General features: G+C 37.2%; 1 protein-coding gene across 2 annotated transcripts in view; it reads left to right on the top strand.

Annotated features, from left to right (window-relative positions):
- The window catches only part of LOC102224391 (polypeptide N-acetylgalactosaminyltransferase 18-like), a 134,668-nt gene that overhangs the window by 88,769 nt on the left and 24,641 nt on the right, over positions 1-21,258 (top strand). For both annotated transcript variants that reach the window (XM_023342692.1, XM_014473763.2), the window contains exons 7-9: positions 5,677-5,862; positions 7,399-7,536; positions 15,643-15,738. In XM_023342692.1, the coding sequence (XP_023198460.1) occupies positions 5,677-5,862; positions 7,399-7,536; positions 15,643-15,738 (420 nt within the window). The remainder of the gene's footprint in view (positions 1-5,676; positions 5,863-7,398; positions 7,537-15,642; positions 15,739-21,258) is intronic.

Here is a 21,258-nt window from a genome sequence, read left to right as displayed (position 1 = left end):
AAGGTGGGCAATAATGGGATAGTTTATTCCTCTATGTCTATGGGCGTTGCAAGAATGCACACTAAATAGCTGACTCAATTACAGGTGGATTTCTTAATGCCAATTCATTATCATTTAAATGCCACATCCAACCTAAGCACTGTTATCAGCCATGTCCACCCATTAATAACCACAGTGTACCAATCTTCTGATGACTATTTCAGCACAATGCACAGCGTCCTGAGGTTTAGATCTTCTTAAACACATATTTTCAACGTGTCAATGAATCTGAGACAAGCCTGGTAATTGAAAGGTCCGCCTCCTCCTTTTAGCCACTTGAAACCTAGAACATAATCCTATATAGTAGATCAGATCTCTAATATATGATAAAACTTCAAAATTCAAGAATTCTGTTTTTAATGGGGAAGCAAATTTTTGTCAAATAGGTCATTTTCTTGTCTTCTCTTGCTGCAGCATTTTGGACCAGCTGACAGCTTTTAAATTTGGGAATGGGGGCTTTTAAAGAATCACAATAATTTATTCTTTAAAAGTAAAGACATGGAGTAGTTTTTCTGCAACATTATGGAAAGGTTGTCAATGTTACGCAGGTGAAAGACGGATCTTTAAAGCACTGAGATTTAATTTAGATCAGTCATCTTGCGTCAAACATTACCAACAAAGGATGCAGCTTTTTGTGGACAGCCCAACAGGACTGGCCCCATGGCGGACTGCATATAGACACTAATTTGATTTGTACAGGCCAGAGCACATCTCATCGTGAATAAATTAGCTGTTTGCACTTTGTCCTCTTCTCCATTGTTTGGAAAAGGTGATTCTGTGATTTACCAATTCTTATTATAGGAGCTATTGATCCTTTCCAACCTTATTAAAGCTGAGATGTTCCAGTCCTTACTCTTTAACAGAATGAAAGCCATTGGCAAAAATCTAAACTCGCGTTAAAAAAAAACGATTGTAGATTTCAACTGAGATTAACATTATTTTATTTTTGACGTGTCTGTTGCTGTGATCCATTGAAATGGTTGGTGCAGCATTAGTATTGGCATGCCATTCCTACCTAAATGGTCCCACGAAACATGAGATCAAATGAAATTTTAACTTGCCTGTTTTCGCAGAAATATATTATTCATCGCGGCTATTTTACCAAAACACATCAGGAATGATGGGAAGAATCAATATCTTCATTCTTTTGCTGACTTAGCACCATAAGACTATAAATTGCTCCTCTTTTAGATCAATGATTATGCAAATCAGCGATGATGTTTTGACAGAATCAGTTGTCCTTGTGTCTCAAGGGCTTTTCTCTTATTCTAAATAATTCATCGCGTGTGAAGTTCAGCCCAAGGCTTAAGGCAGAGAACAGCCAGTTTGTTTTATTTCTATCTGCGTCTTACCAACCAGCGGCGCCTTTTGTTATCATTGAGATTTATTTCCCCCCCCCCACATCATATTTTATTTTTTCGCCGAAGCGTTCAGTATTTCTGGCCCTATTGTGATAAAAACTGCTTTCATGAAGCTTCATCTGCGCCTCGGCACGTAATGGTGCGTATTTAATCCTCATTGTCTCAAGACAGCTTTTCTTTATCGCTACAGGCAGTCTTTGCTTGATATGATTTATAACAGGCAACTTCACTTGTTGTTTTATTATCTTCTCATTAAAACTTCTGAAAGTCCATAAGTACAATTTGGTGAACATCAACCAAAAAAAAATAAAAAAAATAAGTGGAAGACTAAGAAAACAGTCACGCATTGTAAATGTTCTGCATGGCTGTTTTTCCCCGGAGGAGCAGATTTTTAGTTTGAAAGAGAAAGAAACAAAACCCACCACCTTCTATTCATATTTTTATCCCTTCTCTGTAGTTCCCAGTTTATCTCCCTTTGTCACATTTTATTTAATGTTTCACACAATTTCTCCTTTTTTTTCTCTTGTCTTTCTTTAACATTTGTCTCTATCTCACTCTGCACACCCACTTTCTCAGACACTGTTTGCTATACTTGAAGAATACCTCCTCATGCTCTAACCCCGTGTTGTAAATCCTGGATGGAGAGAACGCCGAGGTATTTCTGCAAGTGGCATTCACCACCTCAGAATTTGGCTCTGGTTTATGCTCCTGTCTGGGCTCTGAGCCAGTACAACAGTTTAGTTATTGCTCTGCAGCAGCTCTTTGCTTTGAATGGGCGCAGGCAATGAGGCAGCCCTGAAGGAAAGATTTAACACACAAACACTGCAAGGGTTGCTATACAAATTAACAAAAACATCCACGAAAGTCTGAAAATGCTGAACCTACCAAGAAACACCTTTACAGGAATTAGCATAGGTTTACCTCTTAAATTTGTATGGGTAGCAAAGGGACCTTTACGAAAAATGCTGTAAAAGCAGCTATAAAACGGACAGTTTTTGGAGAATATTAATTCACATCTTTTCTAAGCTTGGTTTCTGAAACAGAAGTACTTTCAGTTATCTTTTCCCCATAATCTCTTTAGAGCACCGTTACCATACATCTACATAGCTCCCAAAAACTGTGCAAACTTCTGTTTTACTTCCTGGGATTTTGTGTGACAGACCAAAACAAAGCAGGGCGCTATTGTGAAGTAGAAGAAAAATTATATGTAAATTAAAAAAAAAAAAACATTTCATATCCTTTTACTCTTATATCACTAAATAAAATCCTGTGCAACCAACTGTCTTCAAAAATTACCTAGTAAGTAGGTTTTCAGCAGTGTGATGTAGTTTAATCTCAGTATGAATTCAGCTCTTCTGTTACAGCCACATAGATTCATTAGAGATCTTTAATGGACAATGCTGCAGATAGTTAGGGATAAAGTAATGGAAATATCTAAAGTGGGCTCCACCTATACCTTCAGGTCAAGCATGGAGAGTATAAATTAGAAAAGCAGCTGAAAGGAGCATTGTAACTCTGGAGGAGCTGCAGAGATCCAACATCAGGAGACTGAATACGTTGACGGGACAATGATGATTAATTAAAGAGTGACAAGATTGCCTTTTCAGCTTCCGACAAGCAATGTAGAGCCACACATGCATGTTAAAGAAGGTTTTCGGGTCAGATGAGACAGAAATTTTACTTTTTGGCTCATAGTCAAACACTAGGTATGCAGGACAAGTGAATACACCACCCACACTGTGGAAATAGTGCTGGGATCATCATGCTGTGGGGACACTAGCTGGTCAGAGGTTATAGGAAGATGGATCAAGTTAAATACTGTATATTAATACAGCATACTTGTTGAAACCTGCAAAAGACATAATAGTGGGTTAAGTCAAGATTGAGATGCTTTAGATAAAAGCATACCCACGTATTAGATTTAAGCTAACAGAGCTTTTGGTTAGAAAAATATTTACAAACAGGAAGAATAGCTAAAAATGTCAGTTTCTATGTGTGCTTATTGATATCCAAGAGACTTACTTCTGTAATTGCAGTGAAAATTGTTTCTTCAAACTATTACATCAGTAATAGTAATAGGCAGAATAGATGTGCACACCACACTTGATTACCTTTTTATTTGTAAGAAGTTTTGGGAAAAAAACTATAATTTTCTTTCCACTGTAGAATTGTGCTGTATATTGTGTTGGTCTACCACAACAAAAGAACAAAATCTATTGACATTTCTGGCATTTAGTTGAGAAAATGTGAAAAATTTCATTACTACTTTTACAAGTCTTTGCACAAAGACATTTAGAGTAAAAATCAGGAAAGCAACAAAGCTGGTCCTTCTTTCTTTATTTGTTAATCAGGGTGACCTTTCCTTCCTTATCATTAGTTCCCTGAAAGAAAACAGGATGATGACGCCAGCCTTTTTCTGAATGGCTCAGACAGTTTCTGACTATAAGCATTCTCAGTGTTTGAACATTATGTTGAGGCTGCTATGTTTTTTATAGGGAAGGGTCACAAATCATCTATTATCTTTGTGAATAATAAAAGAAAAAGTTGCCAAGTTGCTGTCAACCTCCAAAACTCAAACAACAGCGGATATGTCATTAGATGAGAAAGTTCAGCCAGGCTAGGAAATGATGGTACCCACAAGAAACTATGACATGCCATTTGAAGAACTAAACCCAGTAACCCAGCATTGAAATTAATTAAGGCTGTGGCTGTGGTACGATGTTTGACATTGTTTTGTTTTCCTAATTTAGTATTTGTATCTGGCCAACTGGAGGCTAAAGACATAAAGTAGCACATATTTTTGGCATATTTACAATGTATGCGCATCTGTTTATTACCCAATTAGATAATTAAAATTAAAATAACAAATTGTCAAAATATTGTATTATATATATACGTATATATATATATATATATACACTCAGACCTGGCCAAGTCTGTGAGAAGCAGCCAATTAGGACTAAATTTGTGCTTGTGTTCACTTTCAATCATAAAATCCTAATTGTTCAAACACCTCAGATGATGCATATTAGTCTAACAGGAAAATTTTAATATGCTTTACAATCCAAGTAGATACTAAACTTTACTTGGCTCACAACTAGTAGACCAGATAATAAGATAATTATTTTTTTTATAATTTTATTTATTTGGGAGAAGTTGTTTTCATTTAGTTCTTTAGTTCTTTTTTAATTTTTTTGCAAGAGAGCCATTTACCTTTGGTTTGACATATGACCTTTAGTCTGTCCTGTTATCATCTTCAGTTTTATTTTGAAATGTAACACTGGTTTCTTTTTGTACCACTAGTAAATAGATGTGTAAATGAAGAAATCTACTGATGTGGCATGAAAACGTTTCTAAAGGCCGGTCCATACTGTACAACAGATAAATGTGTTCTCTCTCCCAGGACTGGGAGAACTAAAGGACATCATTCTGTTCCTGTAGTCCTGGTTTGGGAGTTTTCACAGCTTGTCCTTGACACGACATCTTCTGCTGCAACGGCTATTATAAACAGATGCTGCAATCGGAGGAACCCATGAGGACTCCCAAGAAATCTGCACTTTCCTTTTATAAAGTATAGGATATCCTGGCCAGAAACAACTTTGTTCTTATTCTTTCCACCTTCAGTAAAAGTAGAAATTTCTCTGTTCCTGTAGGTTATGTATTGTCCTTAAGCATATGCTTGAAGTCAGCTAAAACTGACTTTCAGCATTTTTATTTTTTAAGCAAATCAATAACAAGATTTATGTCAATGATAATTACTGACTGACCCTAAATATTATTAGAAATGTGTGAACATGAGGCACAGACACAAGACACCAGTGTTTGCATAGATGGCTTTGATCTGAGTGAGAATTCAGCTTAGATAAATTCCTCCCAAGTTCATTTGTGTTGTACAAACAGGGACTTATATTTACCTTTTTATATCTTTTTTAAGTAAAAAAAAAATCTAACATCATAGAACCTCTGGTGGTCTGTACATTCGTTCTTATTTTTAATGAATCCTGCATGAAGCTGTCGTAATGTTAGTTTGGGTTTGCGCACATATTTGACAGCTTTCCACTGTCAACAAGGTGTAGAAAGGTGTAAAAATAGCAAAGCACCTAGATGAGCATTCTCAGCATGGTCTTACGGTTCTGTTACTCTTCTGTTAACAGGTTGAGTCAACGCATTCGAGTAGTTAATCTGCTTCTTTCAACTCGCTCTGACTTGGCAGGTGCAGAAAACACCTGCTGCTTTTCATTTTGAACTGCCAAACAGTCTCTGATTATCCCAACAGGTGTGGCAATGTGGGGGCAGCGTGGAGGTCCTGCCCTGCTCCAGGATCGCCCACATCGAGCGTGCTCACAAACCCTATACAGAGAACTTGACAGCCCACGTGCGCCGCAACGCTCTGAGAGTGGCTGAAGTGTGGATGGACCAGTACAGGAGTCACGTCTACATGGCCTGGAACGTTCCACTGCAGGTGAGCAGCTGCTTGGAGTATCATTCTCCTGTTATTTGTGGGTGAAAGACTGAGGGTTGGAGTAATTGTGTATGTGCTTATTTTTTGCATTGAGGAATCTTCTTGCAACCACACTTAAACCAGATTTTTTTTATTCATTTGTTTTGCTTAGTTCTCTCATATGCGAGCCAAGCACTGGCCCCTTCCTGAGTAAAGTAGCTTTTTCTTACCTGATTGATGAATAAAAGTTTGAAAAGTGGGATTTATTGACAAAACATTTGGGGAAAAAGTTTGCAAAACTTCATGAATTCCATTAGATTATAAAATCTTCCAAACCAAGTTCAGGCTTACTTTATTTTAATAACATTTGCAATTTTTTGATTACCTCAAAGCTTCTTAAAACAAACAGTGCAGTAGCTAAGAGTTTCCACCTCTAAACTCTATACAACACAATGAAATCACATCAAACATCCATTTTCTAACTCTTCTAACAATGAATTTACATTCTCAGGTCAATGAGCTGGACCTTAATTTGACATCACAGCTGCCTTAATTCTAACTGACTTAACACGATGTGTGAAACTGAGATTTTGGTCCCCAAATAGGTTGCAGTTCCCCTCAATTGCTGCATAATTGCGCCTGCCTCTCAATGGTGCAAAGTCTATTTCCCCCCCTCTTCCCAGCTGCTGCTATTAACTTCATGTCATCTATAACAAGTCTCCAACCTTTTCTGTTCCATCGTATGACGAGGCATTTCTGTCCTAACAGCTGCTGCTTACTGGATATTTTCTCTGTTTTGGACAATTGTCTGCAAATCTGAGATTGCTCTGTGTGCAAATCTCAGCAGACCAACAGTTTCTGAAATATTCAGTCCAACAACGGTGCCACATTCAAAGTCACGTAAATCACCTTCTGCATCCTGATGCTTTGAACATCAGAAAGTAATTTCTAACATGGCTAGATTCATAAATGCGGCTAGACACATAAATGCAATAAGTGGGGAATGGTTGATTTGTTATTTGTTTCAGCAAGCAGCTACCAATCAAAGAGCTTTAATGTTTTACTCAAGAGTAATATGAAAAGCATTTTCTGTCAAAATTGGACTTCAGTTTTGTTTTCTAATTCATGGTGTATGCTGTCCATTTTTTCCCACTTAAATCCATTCTAAAAAATTAAATCAGAAAGTTATCAGAATACTTTATTTGTTAGTTAAGGTCCCTTAACCATCTGCTGTTTAATAGCTTTCAGGCATCATTCCTTCTTTTCTGACAAAAATGGGTCTCTTAAACGAATGCCATCCCACCAGGACTTTCCCCTCCAAACATTTATTGTCCTCTTTGGGCTCCTTTATTATTTAAGGCTCTCAAATTGGCCTCGTAGAACTGCTGCAGAGCTGGAAGGAGCCAGAGGCCCTGAATTCAGCTACGTGATTACTGCAGCATTTCAAATCTAGGGGTTGAAGCGCATTGTATTTTATTGCATTGCTTGAGGTTGTGGAGTATTAGTGAAAAGCTAAAACTGGAAAACTAATGTGCTTGTGTTTACTCCTTCCCCTAGAACTCAGGGATAGACATCGGGGACATTTCTGAGAGGAAGGCCCTGCGGTCCCGACTCAGATGTCGACCATTCAGCTGGTTCCTCTCCAACATCTACCCAGAGCTGCGCTCGTACAGCGACACTGTTGCTTATGGAGTGGTAAGTTTCCTGTAACAACCCTGATTTCAGTGAATTATAGTCTGTATGTGAATAACATTTGAGGTTACAAAGACTCCCCACAAAACGGTTTCAAAGACTTTTGGATTAAATATCAAGGCAGCACAAAATCACAGCAGTGCACCATAATTTCCCTCCGCCTCAAATCCCAGAGGTTTATATTCAGCTCCTCTAAACAGGAAATGAAGTATTTGGTGCTATTCACATTTATAATGAAAAAGTGGCCATTTTTATTCTTGTTATACATTTAGACCCTAATACTTTCAAATCAGATTTTGTCTTTTCAGAGACTGTAATTTTCCCCTTTTTTCAATTAAAGACATTTAATTAAACAGTTTAATTAAATCTATTGGACTCGTACAATTAAACATGTCCAAATTAATGAGTCTCTGTTACGTTCAAGCCTTTTATAAATGGGTTGGCACACTGCCGATTACGCCTATAATTCTCTCTGCAGTCCGCAGGATTCTCAAGTTTTATTTCTGGAGTCTTTGACCATGTTCCACACCACTCAGCACTTACAGTATTTTTATCAGTTTTTGTAATGCCCATACTGTTAATAAAAACTTTTTTATAGTAATGGTACTCGACGGTGTCAAGTTGAAACCTTGAGCTTTAGGATTGAGGGTAATCGCAACTTTCTAGGAAAAGAGTTTAGCGGGAATCCAGAAAAGACTATGCTTTTTATTTGTGTGTTTTAGGTGTCAAATAGCCAGGTTGAGAAAAGCTTTAATTCACAACAACCTGCACTCTTATCTGGACCCTCAATAAAGATGTAAAAATAGTCAAATATTTAATTAATCTCTTATTGCCAGAAAAAAATTTTCATTCTGAAAACCTGAGAAACATCCAATCTTGAAGTTGCCACATTAGTAAATAATTGTTTTAACAGTGATTTGCATCCACAAAATATATGAAAATAAAATATATTTTCAATTTGAACTTTACCTTTTTAAATTAAGAGTTTCTTGAAACCTTTTCTTTTTTTCAGAATGAGTGACTGAGCTCTGCTTCATGAAATAAAAATAAGATGCGACACAATAGCCCATTAATCTTATCCCTGACCATTAAATCAGACACACACTGAGCACAGCAATATAGTAAAAGAGAAATCCTCAAGAAGCCTGCAGCAAAGGATGGCTTCTTGTGGACACCAGTTCTCCATAAGTCACAACATATCATATGGAAAGTTAATAAAGGCAGTTGCATTAATAACTGGTTTACATCTGTTTGGTTCCTGTAATTCTACCTGCTCCTGTAATTACACAGGAACAGATTAGACAAGTCTAAAACTGGGGCTGAAAATAGACCTATAAATAAATTATGACCAGACATGCTATTCAAACAATAGTAATTAAACTGTAATCTTCACATTCACAACAGGTGGAACACCTGAAATGACATGTAATCAATGCTGTCCTCCCCAATCTGGATTGCCAGAGAGTGGTATCAGAAGCTTAACAATAGGTTTCACATCTATTGATTTTGCTCTGCTGATTTCTTCAGTTGTGTGTATGATGTTTTTTGCATCACTAAGAAGTGACAGTTTTTCCGCCCCTCTGGCTGCTCATCCTGAGACGAGATGTAAAAAATTCCTAACCTGTCTGCTCACAAGATATTTTTATTGCTGTGCAAGAATCCTGGTTTTATCTGAATTGTGTAAAGTTCACAGGCTCTTCCTGATCTTGGTGTTGCATATCAGCAGTCAGAGACAGGAGGGTGACTCCAAATTTTTATATTAGGGGTGCTGATGAAATGAGTCGTGGAAGAGTCGCCTAAATACAAATGTTTATTTGTATTTTAGTGAAATTGTGGTTCATTTGGATATTGGCTGAAAAGCTTGCCATCTGCATTTTTTTTCCGGCCTTGTATCAGTCATGTTCAAACATGCTTTCAGACAATAATGTTTGCTATTTTGTTTACTCATCTGGGAGTCATAACCTTAAGTCATCTTTAAATTCCCAAACCATTCTTCCACCAAGAAAAAAATCATATCTGAATAAAACATTGGCAAGTGAACTTAATATTTGAAAGAGAAAAATATTGGTTTTATACTTTTTGCAGATTTTGTGACCACATACAACCTTCTGAAATTTTCCAAATAAGATTAGTCTGTTTTTTCAGTTTTATAATGTGGCTACGAGGAAGCAAATTATCAGTAGGTTCTGACAGTGTTTGGTTGGAACTTTAGAAGTTGAATTTTAAGATAAGTGTTTCCTTTGAGGCTCACTTAACCTTAGTGCCTTTGAGCAAGAAGTTGATTTGCCAACTTATGTGTGGACTTGACCTCTGACATGTGCATGAAATGGAGCAGGAGCAGAAATCCCTCAGGGGATCAATAACATATCAGATTATTGTGAATTGCTTTTTGATATGTGACACCAACATGAGACATTATGAGATAGAAAGCTCAGATCAGCCCTCATAAGCTCGAGCACTACGCTGAAACCCCTGCAGGACCATATGTGATATGATTGCAGAGGAGCACAGAGAGACGGTGGGATGCCGTAAGAAATCTGAAGCAGAAATGAAGTCGTGATCTTGGAGCTTGAATGATAACTTGTCTAGAGAAGAAGAAAAAGAGCTCTACCTAGGACAGACATTTGCAGTAAATGAAGAAATGTCATTCGAACTACCCACTCATCTAAAACTCCGAATTTGGCAGTTAGGGGATCTGATTTAGTAGACGTTTGATTCATCTCAGAATCTGAATGTGCATATGATGCTGTGCTTTATGAGGAAGACGAAAGGTCATGCCAAAGATTGTGAGGGATTAAACAGGCATTTGTATTCAAATCATCTCTTTTAAAAGGTCACTTGTATGACAGCGATAAGACGGATCCAACAGACTATTTACCATTCTCAGGATGTAAATAAAAGATTCACAGCAAATCCTTTGGAGGGAATCATCGTTTTTACAACTTTTCATCAGTTCTGTTTGGGGCTGCGTGTATAACTTTGTAAAATGTGTTAAAAAACATAAAAGGAAAGATGGCAAGCTCAAAAGAGGCTGGAACACAGCAACATTCCGGCCAAAACAACCAATCAGAACCAGGAGGAGGGTCTTAGTGCTGTCAATCAACTTCATTCACTCACTGTTAAAAGTGCTAATAGTGGAGAAGCAACATATCATTACAGGAAAATCGTTTATCTGCCGTCACTGTTAGCTATGCTAACTAGACTAAGCATTTACAACAGGCTATGCTAGCTGCAGCATAGGGATGAGCAGCCACATGAGATTGTGATTGACAGCACTAAAACTCTCTTGCCACTGATTGGTTGTTTCTAGCACTCTGAGAAAGCAGAGGAAATAGATTCTTCACAGATTATCTTTTATATCATACTGTCACAACATAATGATAGTTTTAACAAATATGTGAAAAAAGTATATTTTTATAAAAGTGACATACTGCAGCTTTAATTTCACTCAGGAGAGGACGGGTCAGGAGGGACGTGGGTTAGAGCTGCTGCTGACTGACTCACCTGTTGTTAAGTGGTAAAAGGTACGAGGGACAAGTTAAATATATGAATATCTTGGTAATTCTTTTTCTTAATTCATTAAATGCTAGTGAAAAGGAGGCAAACAGTAGTCTGTAGCTAAGGTAGCTATGCTAAATGGTTGATAATCTCACACAGTCTATCCACCTCTGAGAACAACTGGGCTATAAATTGACACTCTTGCCTTTTTCTCTTTTTCCCTTTCTCTATTTTTTTAAAAATCTGATTTTATCATTTTCCTTAGCAGCACAGTAACAGCCACAGTTGTTCTTGTTTTCTACTGACTGCTGCTGAACATCGTCACCGTCAAGCTCCAAGCAGGAACGAACCATTTCATGCAGATCCAGGGGGGTTCAGGGCAAATATAGATGTGTGTTTTTTGGTCTGGGAGTGGGAAAATTACATTTTTACAGCTAAAAACAATCTTTGAAAAGACAATATGATTAATTTTGTAATTGACAGGGCCCTTTTTTCTCTATGAACAAAACATAAATGAATAAACTGTGGAGGGCCCCTTGTTGGTCAGGGGCCCTTAGAATTGTCATAATTTTTTCCCCCTGTAAGGCGCCCCTGATTACATATAATCTGTTTGTATCTGATTGTAATTGACTACTTTAGTGAATGACAACTTGGGACCAATTCCAAATTAAGAAAGCTAAATTCTAGCACCAACATTAAGGTAGATGAACTTTCCCATCTGTTTCAGACCAGTTGCTCAGTTGCATGTTCTCACTAAAATGTAGAAACAGTGAATAGAAGCAGCTGAAAGCCTCGCTTTTTTACACAATTGGTTCATGTGTTACTCCTGAATGTTTAGTTTTGCTAAAGTTACACTCTCAAAGTGATAGTAAGTTTGTCATAACTTATCATTACCACTAGAAAGTCACCAAAGCCAATGATTTCTGGTGTTTGTAGGGGAAGTTCAAGAAGGAAAGTACAGCTAAGGAATTTGCTGGCGTGTGAGCTGGATTTGGCTCAGACACAGAGAAAAAGAAGTCACTAATGCAGCCAGTTATCTAAGGTCAAAACTTGGAAGAAACATTTAGAAAGAGCAGCTACTAAGAATTTGAATTGAATTTGAGTCAATGAAGTGATCTGTGAAAATACCAGCTGGCAGAGGACACCCAGAAGGCACCGTTCACTGGATCCAGTCATCTCCTATAACCAAACCAAACCAAACTTACAACCATTTCTCCGACAACGCAGTGGGGACACTGAGCATTTCTAAAAGTCACAGCCTGCCTGTGTGTTATATCCTACCATATCCATCCCTTTTTCACCATAGAAGAGCACATTTGAGATGTTGTGGAAAAGAAGATTTACATCATTGATCAAGTCGATGTGGACAAAAGCGTCTGAAAAAGGTTTTCAAAGCCTTTCTGAATCTATGTGGTGGGTGTACATGAATGAGAATGGCAGTCTGAGATTATGCATAGCAGTATCTGTGCCTCAGCAAATGTTCTCATCATAGCCAAGGTTGGGCCAGTACAATATTGTTCAGATGTTTTCTTCTTTTTTAAAGCATAAAAGAAATCTGCCTTTCATGCTGCACCTTAGGCCATCTTTTTGTTCCATCACAGGCTTTTCCCAGCTCTATCCACTCTAATAACAAATATCTCATCAGAGTTTGACACAAGCTGTTGGCAAAAACACGTACTAGTAAGGACGAGGCAGGGAACATAAAGACCTGCAGAATCACATCCTGCTTCCTTTTTATATGTATTTTTTCCCCAGATGTATAATTGATCTGAATGTAAAAGTCTCTTCAGTTCATTTCCCACCTTTTCTTTAATTACGCAGCTTTTTAGCAAACTGCTTCTATCATTTAGATCATCTGTACACTTGTTTAAGGCAATGGCATACATCTGTAAACATGACACCATTTCTGAAATAAGGGAGAGTCGTTTAATATGCCTTCATTCTTTTTCTGAAAAAGGAAAAAACAAAAAAGAAAATTACGCCTGAAGGTTTGCTCTGAGCAACAATTTATGTAATTTGATCAATTAGTTTGCTATCTTTTCTGTGGAGTACAGCCAAGCTAAATGAACGGGCTGCAAATCCAAATGATGATTTTCTTTTTGAAAAATTTCTATAGAACTGTCAAAAAAAGGTGAAGGTTAGTTGAAAGTGTCTGTGTGACTTTCTGCAAGCAGGCAGTAATTATCCTGCACCAATTCCATTTATTCCCATTTTAGCCACCCACTTATAGCCTTGTACTGCACCATTCAGCCATAACGGATTAATTATTTTTGTCAAAACATCAAAGGACAAAACAAAAGAGAGGCAGAGATGCCACAGGAGGCAGTATTTTTTTTGCGTAATTAAAAAAAAGTAACATCTTAAAGTATAAAGTTTAAAGGAACATTTTTACCCAAATGTTGAGTGTTTGAGAGGATTTCTCTTATCTTTGAGTTCGTCAGGCGTGCCTGAGATAGGTCAGTCTGCCTATTATGTATTTATTCATCCATCCATTCATTCATCTCTCCCAGGGGTCTCCAACTCTGGTCCTTAACATCTACTGTCCCGCAGGTTTTAGATGTATCCCTGCTACAACACACCTGAATCAAATGAAGGTCTTTGCCAAATTTGATGGCATGCTAAAGAGGTTATTCAATCACATGATTTAGATTTGTTAGCGTAGGGTCGCATCTAAAACTTGGAGGACAAAAGATCTCAAGGACTGGTGTTGGGGTTTCCTAATATACCCTTTTTGTCTATCATGTATCCGTCTGCTTGTCCATCCATCCTTCCATCTATAAGAAAATTGTCAAAAAGTCATTGAAAATTATTAGTTATGAATTTCGACATAAAGAACTTGAGGCAGCTCAATCTTATAGAGCAACTGTAACCAGTGAACATGAATGAAGTATTAGTGCTCTGGGAAGCTCCCCTGTTGCTGTGCTTTATATAGCAAATTAGATCATGACTGATTGTTTCTCTGTGCCAGGCATCATTTAGAAATTAATAATGTTCCCAGTGAGGCAACTCGTATATAAATGTACGCACAACCTCATTCTCTTTAGATATAAACACATAGATCATGTTCCTGCACCGAACAGCAGGTTATTTATTAAAGGTATAACTTTTAAGTAAACAACGACTTAAGTTTTTAATATTTTTACTCAATCCAGTATTTACTGGAAGAGTACATGAAGTTTAACATCACTTTTTCCAGAATGTATGTGTACCGGTGTGCTTTGATTTTTTTTCTTTTTTTTTAACTCTTATTTGCTGCTGAGGTACAAACATTTCTCTACCGAAGGACAAATAAAGAATTTTCCATTACACATGTGGACAAAAATGTTTGTACCCCTCTGATAAAGACCAAAACCCCCACAATAGTCACTGAAATAACTTCAAACTGACAAGGGCAATAAAAAATAATTTCAATAGAATAGCTGAAAATTAACCAATGAAAATCAGACCTTGCTTTTGAACTGTTTCAAAAAAAAGAGTTAATGAAACAGGACTTTGCAAAACTTATGGTACCTTGATAAAAGACTGAAAATAATTTGACTATGGGGCCATGTTAAGCTAATCTGTGTCTACTAATTAGCATAACAGGTGTGTTCAAGCTTTTAATCAGGCAGTCTGTCAATTTAAAGGGTGACAAGGAGTCAGTTTTCTGTTTGGTGACATGGTGTGTACGGCACTAAACATGGACGACAGGAAGGAAAAGAAGGAGTTGTTTCAGGAGATTAGGAAGAAGATGTTAGATCAGAGCCCTGATCTAAATCATATTGAAATGTAACATCTGGAGGAGGCAAACCTGAGGCAGCTGGAGCAGCGTGCCATTTCCTAGAGGAAGCCATATATGGCTTGAAAAGCCTTACATTGACTCCGTTGTACATATTTTTTGTCACTTTGGCCAAATAGCTCAGTCTTTGTACCATCTTTTCACAAAATGTTTCTCCATAAGGAATTTAGCTTGCACAGCTACAAATTTCAGTCAAGCTTGAAGGTGTCAATTTGGGAGCAAGGACTTCATTTTTGGTTTTCCACGGTGATGTAAAATGTATTTACTTGATCCTGTTTGTATTTTATTGACCTAGTATAAACTAAGAAAAAGCCACAATAAATTCACATTTTTGCACCTAGTTTTTGCAAATAGTGTGCAGGGTGTGTATTTCTATCTGGAACCATTGGTCAAACAAATTATTTCTAGCCTCAAGAAATAATTCATTAAACATAAACAAAAACAGAAATAAGACGTGAAGATTCTTTACCATTCAAAATAAAAACCAGGACTGTTTTGTTTTTTTTACAATTTTGAAATGTACTCTTTTTACAAAATGTAAATACCAACACAGGATTTTTCACTTTCCCATGAAATACACCAACTTAAGTTACTGCACACCATAAAATTGTAGTTAATAAGGAATAAGAAGCATATGAAACAATATGCAATGTGATTTACATTTTATTCCCTAAATATTTCTAACAAAATTAAAATTTGAAGTGTTGAGCAATTTGTTAGCAGATGTTGTGCTCCACAATACATTCTCCTTTTTAAACGTGTTCAAACATTATTACTGTAATTATTTTCCCCCTTTCCTTTTTTCTTTATTTTGCTTTTCTTTCTTTTTCCAGTTAAAGAACAGTCTGAGAGATGAGCTATGTTTGGACCAGGGGCCAGACTCTGATAACATTCCCATCATGTATCTTTGTCATGGAATGACACCCCAGGTGAGTGAGTTTTTGTTCCCAAGTCTTTCTATTCTCATCTGTCAATTTGATCTCCTGAAACAGCAGCAAACACCCATCACACAGCGATCCAAAGGGACATGGTCTGCAGCTGATAGTAGGAGGAACTTCATTATCTGTGATATTTTGAATAGGGGGATTAGATTGAGCAAACTTTGCCGAATGTTAGAAGTGATTTCTGAGTAAGGTTTTGGACTCATCTATCCAGAGAACATGGTTTCAGCAACCTGTGGCAACGTGTGTAAGAGGTCCTCCTAGCACAGTAAAAAGTAAAACTTTAAGTAGTAATAATTTCAGCGTGTTAAACAAGTAAATCCTCTTTCAAAGTGTTGAGCAACAATGTTCTAATTATGTAATCTAGTGATCATACAGCAGCAAGTGCAAATTTAACCCATTAAAGTAGGAACATATGTTGAGGTGTCCTAATTTGTATCACATCACCAATTAAGTTTACTACTCTTATCAGAAATAATTAAATTGTTTTTTAAATTTATTTTATGTTTACGTGTATATTTGTATGTTATTTTCTGTTTACTTTTTATCATAAACACCCAAATGACCAAATTTGGGAGAGAAAGAAAAAGGCTCCCATAGGGTGTGCCATTTTCTTTCAGTAAAATCCATTCAATAATGTTTTTTTTATATAAATAATAGTGGCTTCTTCCTTGAGGACAGCTGAACAAAAAGGCATTACATTGATTTATTATTGTTCTCTAAGCTTTTTCCAGGTCTTTAGCTGGTAAATGGTTGATTGCACTTAACAGCTGGTTGCTAAATTAGTTTGTCTGTTGCCTGCTGCCAAAAACAGCCCTGAGGACCAGTAAAGCAAAACAATACTAAAAGGCTGTGGAGTTTCAAAAAAGTGCATATTTGAACTTTATTTTATTTATGTTTTTTGGGCCTCCTAGCTCAAATAAAGTAGTTTAATCTTATATTTGGTCACAGATGATTTGGAGTGGAAAAAGTCACATTGTCATTGTGTGAAAGTTGGCCACTATGGGAATAATTTTCTTTCTTTTTTTTTTTATATATAATTCCAACATAACATATTATTGAATCATCATGATGTGTTTTGGCTTTTTCAGTTCAGTTCAGTCTTTCAGCTCTTACAGCTGAAGTAGCAGAAAAGTTATGAGGGAGTAAGCGAGCCCAGTCATCTGCTCTATCAGCTCACTGCAGATTTAGACCTCTTAGTTCCAATGTGTGACTCTAGCTGTGCTTATGGCCTGCCTAATGGAGACTTCAGAAAAACAATTTAAAAACCAACCCACGTTTTCACGACTTTGAAATGTTCTGCAGCATAAAGAAAAGAAAACTGTCCATGTTGCATAAATAGTGCTACGAATTAAGATGTAGACTTTTATATGTTGCAGGCCTGGTATCTGGAAGAGCTTTGTCTCCTTTGTCAGTAATGTTAATAGCTTTGACCGGCACATTGACGTCTGAAACAGCAGTTTGTGCATTAATGTGTCTCTCCTTTCGTTTTGCCTCTCACATGTACTCTACTCCGCATAATCAGGTACTGATAAAGGAATTGACTTGTATTGGCCGATTTTTCTCCCACTGCCATTGCTGTTTACCTACTTCTATGAATGCATGAAGCATAGTTTCTTAAGCTCCTTGCACTTTCTTTTTTTCCCTCCAGGAACGGCTTCTTTCGACGACTTTTTACTTAGTTTGACCCCAGTAGATTTATACTTGAAATGTTTTCATATCCACCTCATGGATTTGGCTCAGGCTCATTATGAATCGGACAGACAGAAACCCAGTAAATGTATTCAGCCTCTGGCAGAGCAGACTGCCTTCATTCCCAGTTAACTATGACCTATGGGCCATCTTTGTTCCAGTTCTCTGAGGGACCAGATGATGCATTAATCTTCATCTGACCTATGAGATGATTATGTGTTAAAGTTTGAGTGGCTGTTTTGCCAAAACACCTATAAGGCTTCATTAAAATTTTATTTGAAACCAGGTACAGTGCATGTCTGAAATATAATCATGCAAAATGTGTAAATAGCACCTTTCAGCTCCTGATAAAAAGTTCTAAACCTTCATAACAACCATTAGGTTTGAATATACTCCAAAGTAACATGTAAAAGTACCACATATCCATAATCAGGTATGGAGGATGATCTGTGATGCTGTGGGCATATTTCTCTTGGGGAGATTTCTTAGAGCTCAAAGTATCCTGAATTACTGAACTTTTTAAATACAAGTATTGTGGCTTCCTCCAGAAAACTGTGAAAGGGTTCTCTCTGCGTGTTTTAATAGGATAATCCAAAATATATGGAGAAATATAGGAATATATTAATATATTCCTTTTGAAAATAATGTGCAATTTGTGAAGTTTTATAGGACAATGCTTGATTACAGAACAATATATGAAATTATATATATTGCATCTCAAATATTTTTTTGGCTTTGTTTTGTCATAGATCATGCTACTGCAAAAAATAAATAAATAAATAGAAGAAGAAAAATAATTTTTTTCAAGGCTTTTTACACGTCTTTACTATGCGCATCAAGACCGCTGTGTGTTGCATGAGTTCATAAGTGTTTGGACACAAGCTGAGCTCTGCCTCTTCAGTTTGGAAGCTAATATTTTATTTACTGCAAATTAAAAGATTATTTTTACTTATATCTTTGGAAGAATTTCAATTTATGCAAATGAATTACTTGTAGTGAGCCCTAATTCAGCCATGCACTCCATCATGCTTTCAGATAACAAGGATTTCTAGGGTGTTTGAAAGGTGTCAAGATATCTGCAGAATTTCTATTGCACATTATGAAATCATCGAGGGGAACTAATCACTTTAAAAACTCCAGCTCATCATGGTATTTGAATCAGAGATGCATGCATTAAACTAAGCATGAATGAAGCAGGGGGTATTTTTTAAGCCGTACCTTCTTCTGTAATAAGTGACGGCTTAGAGAGTTGTTAGAGTAGAATAAGTAAAATACATCATCCTTTCTGCATTTTCCTCTTTCAGACTGCCACTCCTTAAATTAGCCAATGAAATTTTCTGCTCCAGTGACAATCTCTGCTTTGACTGACAGGCAGTGAAACAATTGGCAGCCTTATTCTTCATTAAAAACAATACTTTTGAAACCAGGGTTTGTATCAGAGAGGTTTAAGCTGAAAGTGTGCAGCTGGTGTAATGCTTCATAGCTGATGTCAAACTTCCTGACAACTTCTCTGGTGTTTTCACATCTTTACGCATTCATTCTTTATTCATGAGGAATACATTTTTGCAGTTTTACTCTGAACAGTACTAATCCCCATTCTGGTCTCTTTTTTTCCGTTCTTTCCAGCGCTAATGATTACCTCTGAGTTGTCTCTTCTTAAACAAAATGACTGAACTGCTATGTCCAAGCCAGTGACGTGCCTCATCTGTCATAATGGAAAAATATAATAATAAAATAATTTAGATTGCTGTTTTCACCCTGTGGTTTGTACTGTATAGTATTTTATTATTATTATTTAGCTTAACCAATTTTGATTATTTTTTCTTCAAAACCGCTGACTTCGCATTTTCTCATTCAAATGCTCGGAAACGAAGCTGGTGAGGCAGCAGCGAGCTGAGCTTCACCTGGGATTGATCAACCTCTGACTAACTGCACTGACTGCCACTCTATGAGAGCCTGTTCCTCCTGTCTGTACGTCACCAATAAAATGGCTAAAATAATTTATAATTTAGCTTATATAATATAATGTACAGTGTTTTTCGTCACCAACTGTGTAACGTGTTTCGTGTGCTGAGGAGCGATCAGAAGCAGCAGAGAACAGAATCGAGGTGAGGCAGGCAGTTCTCTTGCCTCGTGGCAGGGGGCGCTCATGATCCCAGACATTGTGACTCCACAGCTGCAGAGTAAGAGACAGTGACGATGAGCTAGCCATGGAGCTAGCTAGCCATACAGTCAAGTGCAGCGATATATTTATAGTTTTCTCCTCGTACTACAGCAATCACTTATTAATAATCGCAAAAGAAACAATAAGCCTAAAACCATATTACTGCAACAGGCTGAATGTTTTGCTCTTTGTGTGGGAAATATGTCAGTGTTTTTTTTTAGGGCGCGTTGTTGTCAGTTGCTATTTCAACGAGTCTGTGTGTAGCCTGGCCAATGCAGAGAGCGAGAAAGACGTGGTTCTGAGTTGTACTTTTAACGATTTTTGCATTTGCTGTGGAGCACAGCACTAAATTAATAATATCTACATTTCCAAGTTTCATCGAGTTAACGGAATTATTCCATCACAGCAGCGCGGCTAAGGATGGTGTGTAAAAGAATAGTCGTTTTGCCCTCCAGTGTTGTCCACATGCACGAAATTTCCTTATGTAAACAATAACATGCAGGGGGTCTATATTTGTATATCTGATCATGACTAAGTCAGTGCCTCACCAGCTTTGCACCTCACCTCACTGGTCCAAGCAGATGGGTGGATGTGGGCTTGAATACTTGATGATCACCTGATCCCCAGTGATGCTTGATTGCTATTCGGTTTCATTCTCACTCTTTCACATCTATAAGAGGACAGATGATTAAAAGAAAAATCAGATGACGGCAAAAAAAAAAACAAAAAAAAACTGAAATGAAGCAGAAACAGTGGAGTAGACGACATATCGTAGTGGGAGTCTCATTGAGGTGCTATTTAGAAAAGCCTTCTTTAGATGTGCTGTAGAACTACTAAAGCTGTCGCACTCATACTGTTGGTGTCAGATCAGCTTTCTGCAAATGAAAAAGCCCAAGGGAACCGTGTTAATCATAGTTTCAGGCTGGAATAATCTGACATACTCAAACCTAAAAAGATTCAGCAAGCCACACATTAAAGTGTGTGTGTGTGGGGGGGGGGGGGGGGGGGGTGCGCGTGTGTGTGTGTGTGTGTGGGGGGGGGGGGGTGCGCGCGTGTGTGTGTGTGTGTGTGTGTGTTTTCATCTGTTCTCCAAGCAGATAACTTTGTGGAATTCTGCAAAGATGCTTTGAAAGCTGCAGAAGAAAATCTGACTCATATCCACTCTTCCTCAATTTTATCTTTCCTAAATGAAGTTTGCATTTCTAATATTTGGTTTCTGTTGATTGAATCCAGATGAGGTTTTTTTTTTTGTTTGTTTGTTTTCAGCCTAACTAGAAATATTTTGTGATTAATGACAGGTAAACAGACTTGGATTCTTTAGGGCCTCCAGCAGATATTATCATCACTCACTGATATTAGTTCTTAATAAGAAAGATTTTTCAAGATCTCTCTTATCTTTCTGACTCATCATGATAACATTTATAAATAGCCATTACTTCTGAGAGTGTGCTTTGATCTTTATTTGGAGTAAAACCATAATGACAAACACAAATAATTTAAGTTTTACATGTTTGTGTTCATGGTTACTAAGTAAGTGCACCCTCACACCAGAATTCTAAGGTGGTCATGATTTTGACTTACTTGTGTGAACATGTGGACTTATGAGGGATGCTCACAGTGCTTTGAAAAGGGATTCTTTTTGCTATTGTCAC

This window comes from Xiphophorus maculatus, chromosome 2 (genome assembly GCF_002775205.1).
Source record: "Xiphophorus maculatus strain JP 163 A chromosome 2, X_maculatus-5.0-male, whole genome shotgun sequence".
Classification (NCBI taxonomy): domain Eukaryota; kingdom Metazoa; phylum Chordata; class Actinopteri; order Cyprinodontiformes; family Poeciliidae; genus Xiphophorus; species Xiphophorus maculatus.
The sequence above is the reverse complement of the archived record's forward strand: the minus strand, read 5'-3'. Positions and strand labels throughout refer to the sequence as shown.